General features: G+C 43.7%; 2 protein-coding genes across 3 annotated transcripts; one reads left to right on the top strand and one right to left on the bottom strand.

The window, feature by feature from the left end:
- Positions 1-4,994: 4,994 nt before the first annotated feature.
- On the top strand, positions 4,995-6,610 carry LOC134216584 (zinc finger protein 700-like). The gene is made up of 2 exons (XM_062695445.1): positions 4,995-5,307; positions 5,384-6,610. The coding sequence occupies exons 1-2, from the start codon at positions 5,176-5,178 to the stop codon at positions 6,476-6,478; spliced, it is 1,227 nt and encodes a 408-aa protein (XP_062551429.1). The 5' UTR covers positions 4,995-5,175; the 3' UTR covers positions 6,479-6,610.
- Positions 6,510-8,129, bottom strand: LOC134216593 (prostaglandin reductase 1-like). 2 transcript variants are annotated; one of them, XM_062695464.1, is made up of 3 exons: positions 7,795-8,129; positions 7,490-7,701; positions 6,510-7,422 (listed from the first exon to the last, which is right to left on the bottom strand). In XM_062695464.1, exons 2-3 carry the CDS (start codon positions 7,599-7,601, stop codon positions 6,536-6,538), a joined length of 999 nt encoding a protein of 332 aa, XP_062551448.1. In that variant the 5' UTR covers positions 7,602-7,701; positions 7,795-8,129; the 3' UTR covers positions 6,510-6,535. The 2 variants fall into 2 exon arrangements, with proteins under 2 accessions (XP_062551448.1, XP_062551440.1); XM_062695456.1 differs by having other exon boundaries at positions 7,490-8,128.

Below are 8,129 nucleotides of genomic sequence, written 5' to 3'. Positions count from 1 at the left end.
ATTTCGGGATATTTCCGTGTGGCATATTGTCAAGATGCTGTCAGAATGATGGTCAAAAGGGAGATGGTAAAGACAAATGACAAGCAAACATATATAGTATCCTTGGTTTTGTTTTGTTATTATTCTACACAATAACCTTTACAGATTTTTGCCAAACAAGTTATCGAGGTTATATGCATCATCGTCACCGATGTCCTCGCTCCTGATCAATATTATGATATTCCTAGATGATCCGGCCCCTGTGCCGTTTCCGACCATTGATCGGGGAGAGCTTGATGAACACCGTTTATTCGCAGAGCTGTGTATTTAAAATAATTTGAATGCATCGTGCGGATGATGGATGATGATCTATGGGGCATTGTGAAGAAATGTACTTGAAAATGTATCATGCCGTAAATTTAACGAATGGTACAGAAACCGAAGCAAGAACGAAATGGTCTGCACCCCCCTCGGGTGTTCCTGTCTCGGTTCCTGCACAGTTGGTTGGATTCATTGAACATTCTTGATTGAGAGACACAAACTCTCTTTTGTATCATTTCGCCATTATTTCATGCCCTGTCAAACTCAGTTGTCTTTAAACGTCTCATGAAAAGGCCTTTTGCCAAAATTGACATATGCTTGGATGGGATATTAAAGATTAGAAACAGATATCAAAGAATAGATGATGATAATGCACGCTTAGATGAATTTGATAGGATATTTGAAAATCAAAAATAGTTTGATGAGTTTTTTTGTGATTTTTTCTATAAAAGCGGAAGTGTCGTGCCCCTTGCTTAGGGATTGCGATAGGAAACATTTAGGATTTCGGATGGCAAACCTTCAGAGATGTCGACGGGAATTCTAACAGATTCCGACGGGAATCCATAAGGGATTTTGAAAGGAATCCTTTGAGGGTTCTGACGCGCAAACTTGAGGGATTCCGACGGAAATCTTTTAAAGCTCCTTAAGCTTCAACACTTTCTTCCGCCAAGGTATCATCACACGAATCAAACCCTTCGGATTCTTCTTCACCTTCAATCAATTTTTCTCCATCAAGTTCATTTACACTTTCTTCGTCGGATTCTCCACTATCATCATCAACATGAATGATAGGGCCGACCGCTTTTTCAGTCCACTTATTGTCTCGTTTCATATTTTCGTTCTCACTTACACTTACTTTCGCTTCGTCGATAATCACATCCCGAACCGTCACTATTTTCCGTTCCTGAGATTTCCAAACGCGATATCCATTCGTTCCATATCCCACGAAGATTCCTTTCCAACTTTTCTCGTCCAATTTCAGACGCTTTTCTTTTGGAATATGGCAGTAGGCCCTGGATCCAAAAACTCTTAATTTTGACACATCAGGTTTTTTCCCTTCGAACAGTTCGTACGGCGTCAGCTTCTGACCGATCACGCTCGCCGGACTCCTGTTTGCCAGAAAAGCAGCGGTTTGAACCGCCTCACCCCAGAACTTGCGACTAATTCCGGAATCGAACACCATAGAACGAGCCTTCTCAACTAGCGTTCGATTCATCCGTTCGCTAGTGCCGTTCTGCTCTGGACAATAGGGTACAGTAAACTCCATTTTTATACCCTTCCGCTTGCAAAACGTTTGCATTTCTTTGCAGGTGTATTCCCCGCCGTTGTCAGAACGGAAACGAGAAATTTTGTTTCCAAACTTTGCAGTCATTTCCGCTTCATACTCTTGGAAACGCTGAACTACTTCGTCCTTTGAATGGATTAGGTACACCACCGTGAACCTCGACCAATCGTCAATGAAGGTGACAAAGTATTTGTGGTCATTCCATCCAGTCGGCGTCACTGGGCCGCAGACATCAGAATGTACGAGCTCCAGTACCCGACTTGACCGCCGTTCATCTTGTAGCGTGAACGGATTTCTCGTTTGCTTTGCTGCTATACACGGTTCGCAGACCATCGTAGATTTGTCGCTACTACTACTCCCATCCAGACCCTTCACTAATCCGTTTTTAATGAGACACGACAAATTTCGCTCACCAAGGTGACCATAGCGACGATGCCACAATTCAGTTGCTTTGCTAATTTGCCCGGAGAAATATATGGAACTGCACTCACCTTTAGCAACGAAGAAATTGAGTTCGTAGAGTTTTTCACACCTTTGGCCGGTGGCTACTACCTTCGACCCGCGCTGAATCTCTACTCTACCACCTTCGAAAATAACTTTCATACCGGCAGCTTCAATTTTACTGATGGAGAATAAATTGCATCGAGCCTCCGGGATGAAAACAGCACCTGGCACCATTGCTTGATAGTTTTCCCGTTGACCACCGCTAGCACCGGAACGTCACCAACAAACTTTGCAGTTACCCACTCACCACTCTTTGCAACAGCAATTCGCATCGGCTGCTTCAACGGAACAAGCTTCGTGAATAACCTCTTATCGTTGCAAATGTGCTCTGTGGCACCCGAGTCAATGAACCACTGGATCTTTCTCTGCTTGCTGGGCATTTTGTCACTCGTCAGGAATATCACACCGTCGTCATCCTTTTCTGCCATCTGCGCTTTTCCGAAATACTTCTTATCGGTTTTCTTCTTTTCAGGACACTCAGCTAATTTATGGCCTTCCTTCTGGCAGCCAAAACATTTAAAAGACTTCTTCTTCTTCACCGGCTTCCGGTGAACACCACCTGAGAAAGCTGCTGCTTCACTTTTAACATTCACAGTGCCATTTGACGATGCGCTCTTCCGTTTTATTTCCTCATCAAGCAGCCGACACTTCATAAAGTCCATGGTAAGCTGGTCCTCTGGCTGAGACTCGATCGAGGTAACCACTGCGTCATACTCGGACCCAAGCGACAGAAGCAATCGGCAAACAACGTCCAAGTCATCCATATGACCGCCAGCATTACGGTACAGACGAATCAAACGATCAAATTTGATAAAATGATCCTGTAGTGACCCCTCCGAGTATCTAAGCTGGTCCAGCTGCCGATTGAGATGAAGACGCTTGGCAACACTTTTCCTCTCAAAAATTCCCACCAACGCATCCCACATATCCTTGGGAGTGTTACGCCCTTGTAGGTGTTCCAGTTGGTCGTCATGGATGCGAGCTACCAGCATCGATTTACATTTACGCTCCTGCTTCTGACGTTTTTCTAACGCCTTCGCCTTCTGGAGCTTCACGTCTGCCGAGTCACCTGGTTCGACCTTGAGCCTCGTCACATCTCCCTGTTCCATCTGGATGCATTCCACCATTTCATGCTCTTCAAGCAAGGTTAACATCCGGAACTTCCATGCGACAAAGTTCTTGCCATCAAAAATGGCGACGCGATGCGTTTCTTCTCGATCGCCATCCATTTTTCGCACTTCCACAACCGAGAAACACTTCACTCGACCGAAACGCGACTAGGAATCGTTCCCGGGCCCATAACCTGTTGGGCGGACTACTTTTTGGATAATAAAAACACTTGAAATCTCGAGTTATAAACCGCGTACTTTTATTTCACTGTTTGCTATCCATACAAAGATTTGGTTATGATTTTAAAAGAAAAATAACGCACTGCTAGTGCGCGCTCAAAACCGACAAAAAGCATTGTGCAGTTTGTGCGAAATCGTTACTTACACACTAATCAGAAATTGTACACCTTATCAAAAACCTCGTTTTGTTTACTTTTGTTACATACGTCCTTATGAAAAATTATGCTTGAATGGTTGTTCGAACAACTTCACACACGTTCAAACAAAGCAGCAATCGAGGCGTTTTCTTGGGGGCGGAGTCAATGTTCGTCCAACTGCTGGACTGGTGTGTACATTGCATACAGGACGCACCTGCACATTATGGAACGTACACACGGTCAAGCAGTTTGACCAACATTGACTCCACCTCTCGTTTATTCAAACATCCATCAAGTTTTATCAACAGCGACACGAACAATCAATTTATTCGACCAACAATATCACACACGAACGACCGAAGCGCCAACTTGACAACCAACCATCAAAAATATATGGGGTTTGTGCAACTTCACTACAAATGCTCAAACATGTTCGGCGAACCTTGACTCCACCCCGACTACTCAAACCAAAATCAAACCGTTTTATTGTCGGCGTAGCACCAACTTAGAATTCGGAAGTCGGGACTTCCGAACCGAACTTTCTTCCGAAGTTTTATCTGTCAAACTAATTGATGCGTTGTTTAACCCAATTTTTAGGCGAATCCAGCACACTACTTCCGAAGTTGGGAAAGTTGCCTGTATCTGGAGAAAAATCCAACTTCGGTATAAAAGCGGTATAAATTTATTCCGGATACACAATAATTTTTTCCAACCGAGCCGCCAACTGTCAAATTGTTGTTCGAACAACTTCACACACGTTCAAACCTGGGTGCTGCGGATAGAGCCGCTTTTCTGCGCTCAAGCGAGCAGAGGGATATTTTGAAATCACTTCCATAAACTAAATTATTTTGCAGTTACTTGGCTGTCAAACATTTCCCGCTCTTCGAATTTCTCTTTCCACGCTGCACGAGGGCGCACAAATGCGCTAGACTCTACATGACTTTACGATTGTTTACATACATTGATGCTCCAATCAGCTGCTAAATCTCGTGAAATTTCGTAACGAGTCCTTTTTAATTGCATTCCCACTAATTTTCCACTCGAAATATAATGTGAGAATATTTGTTACAAAGAATACAAAACTCAAACAAAGTTTTTTTTTTTTTTTTCCCAAAATAATAACAATACTTCTCAATATTAGATCAGAAACGAACATAACCACAATCTTCAATGTTTGGCTCCGGCACAATAGACAATTTTGGCTTCAGTTTGACAACCAAATCGATTCTATCCGCATCACCCAGGTTCAAACAAAGCAGCAACCGAAGCGTTTTCTTGGGGGTGAAGTCAATGTTCGTCGAACTGCTTGACTGTACGTTAACGTACACAATATTGTGTGAGCGAAAAGGTCTTGCAAATTTTTATAGATTCGTCGGTTCAGCTGTCATTTGACAAGTCATAAAAAAATTCTAGTTTTGTTGTTTTCGTTTCTTTTCTCCCGGTTTTTCGCGATATTTTGTTTGTGCTAGAAGGAATTTGATGAACTACTTTTGTTTAAGTTGAAATATTATTCTGCCTATACATAAATTAGATATTGAATAAAATTATAAATAACAAATCATTTATTTGCGTCAATTACGAAGTAATTTAATATTCAGCAATGAGTGCCAATAAGGTGCCTTTCGAAAATCGGCCCATCGAGTGTCGTTTCTGCGGAATTACCGGTAATGCAACGATAGACCTCTTCAAGCACGGACTGGCTCAGAAGGCGGAGAAGTGCTTCTATCTTTCGGTATGTTGCACTCTCGAATTCTATCAATACCGAATCATTATGCTTTCACCAGTAAACACGATGTTTTTTCTTCCAGATTGAACCAGACGATCGTCTTCCAAAGCGGATCTGCCGAAAGTGTCAATATGCGCTGTGTGCAGCATATTCGTTCGGGGAGAAAGCGAGACTTGTGGATAAGAAATTGAGGCAAAAGTATGGTTCAGATGAAGAGGACTATTTAAACATTGAATATCTGCAGGAAGACACCCCATTCCAATACTTAACCTACGAAACGGACCCAGTTGGGCTAGCGTTGGAGAAGCTAAAGGGGACCTCCATTGCCATCAAGAAGGCTGTCCCCACACCAGTGTCGACTGCGAATCCAATGGTGACCTGTGGTGATGTTAGTCAAAATGAGGTGGTAGAAGAGCCTGAGGCAGAGGTTTTACCAAAGAAGTACAAACGTTTCGACGCGGATACGGTGATAAACCTCAGTGGACACGTTCCATGTATTTGCCTTTGTTGCTCGAAGCGGTTCTCCTGTATGGACCAACTTATAGAGCACAAAAGTGAATGCAATGAAGATAGCTACATTTGTCGCAAGTGTGGTAAAGTTCTTGATAGCGTGGAGTCGTTGAAGAAGCATCAGCAGACGCATTACGATTATCGACGCACGTACACGTGTCCATCTTGTGACGAGGTATTCAAGAATAGTTTCCTCTTTGACAATCATCGTGCGAAGATGCACGGAGAGGAGATCGAAGAGCGAGGCTATGTCTACCGGTGCTGCAACAAAGAGTTTCTGACCAGAAGGGAGCTCCACGAACATGCCAAAATCCACGAGGTTCCGCCCTCGGTGTGTGCCGTTTGCAGCAAATCATTCAAGAGTAAACATTCACTGAGGATGCATCTGAAAGTACACGAAGACTACAAGCCGTATGTTTGTAAAGAATGTGGAATGGCGTTCAAGAAGAAAGTTTTTCTATTCCAACACCAAGCGCAAGATCATAACGGTGTGGAGTTGATTCGGTGCGATCAGTGCCCGAAGAAGTTCGGCAAGAAGGAATCACTAAAGATCCACTGCCAGCGGTATCATACCAGTGAAACGAGTGGCATGGCTGTACACAGCAGGAAAAGAGTAGCGCAGGATCACTCGTACGAGGGTGAAATTGGTAGGGAAGAAGAGGTGTGAACTTTCATTTAATAATATCGGATTAGATCAATTTAATGAATTTAAAAAAGTTTTTAGTTAAACTTTGACAATAGCCTTACCAACGTTTCCTCCCTTCAGCATATCAATAAATGCATTTGGCATATTCTCAAAGCCTTCGGTGATCGTTTCCCGATACTTGATCTTGCCCTCTTGGATCCACTTCAGGTTTTGGTTAATTCCCTCGAACCACCTGTCCGTCCAGCGATAAACACTGAATCCCTCCTGAACCAGCTGCTTCCCAACGAAATCTCTCTGTGGGTCCGCAACCTGCGCCGGGGTGCCGTTATACATGGAGATCGTTCCACAAACTGCTATTCTGCCCCTTTGGTTCATTTGTTTTCGCACAGTTGCCGCTGTCTGACCACCGACGTTATCAAAATAGAAATCCACTCCCTCGGGAGCAGCCTGCTGCAACTCTTTTTCTACGTCCGCCATCTTATAATTGATTGCAGCGTCGAAACCGATTTCCTTCAACCATTGGCACTTCTCGTCCGAGCCGGTTATTCCCACCACGTGACAACCTTTAATCTTTGCAATCTGTCCCACAATGTTTCCAACAGCTCCGGCCGCCCCACTGACCACAACGGTTTTCCCCTCCGTAGGGCGACAAACTTCAAAAAATCCAAAATACGCCGAATTCCCAACCATTCCCAGCACCCCGAGACCCAGCGAACGTGGCAACGTTGGACCAAAATCGGGCAACACGTACGGCTTCTTCGTTTCGATCTCGGCCGGATTACAGATGGTACAGGTTCGCCATCCAAACTGACCGAACACGTACGCCCCAACGGGAAAGTCCGGATGTTTGCTTTCGAGTACCTGCGCAATCTGACCACCGATCATCACTATTTCGACCGGGTACAAATGTATGTGGATGCGCATGTAAGGATCCACACTCAGAAATTCCGCCTTGGCAAGGAACTCTGTCGAAAGAGAATGGTTTATCATAATTAATGATCCGAAGCGTCCTGAGCTGAGGGGTGAAATTACCTCCATCTTGAATCTCGGGCAAAACTTCCTCTTCGAGACGAAAGTCGTCCGGCTTAGGAACGCCTTCGAAGGTACGGGCGTAGATCCACTTTTTGGCGATGTACTGCACCATTGCTGGTTGGGAGAATAATGATTTGCTATCTGGTGTTGGCGTATTCAAAATTTTGAGTAATAGAAATTTGATAACGATAACGTAGTATTTATCAGCGCAGCTATAAACGAAGCACCAATTATGAATGCAATGATAATGAGTGTCTGGCGTGATGCTTCTCTTCTGCTATCAACACCGAATAAAGTTTATTTACATTAAACCAGCTGACCGGCGAGCTTTGTTTCGTCAAATATTTCAATTATCTGATACAATTTTTTTTGTACACAATTTAGTTACAAAACAAATCGGTTTTTAGAATGATTTTTCTTTTTGCCTTTCTCGTATACTAATGTCGAATTCGTTTTTAAACCTGGGTCAGTGCCAACCCGAACCCTGAATAAAAAAACGTTTTCAGTTCCATCTGTCATTGGATATGGTGGTGTGCGTGGCATCGTGTTTGTTTTGATTCGAAACATATGATCGACACCATACCGGACTTTACCAGTGCACTGGCAGTTTGTGAGCCACAACGAATCAGATCATGATGAA

This window comes from Armigeres subalbatus, chromosome 1 (genome assembly GCF_024139115.2).
Source record: "Armigeres subalbatus isolate Guangzhou_Male chromosome 1, GZ_Asu_2, whole genome shotgun sequence".
Classification (NCBI taxonomy): Eukaryota; Metazoa; Arthropoda; class Insecta; order Diptera; family Culicidae; genus Armigeres; species Armigeres subalbatus.
The sequence above is the reverse complement of the archived record's forward strand: the minus strand, read 5'-3'. Positions and strand labels throughout refer to the sequence as shown.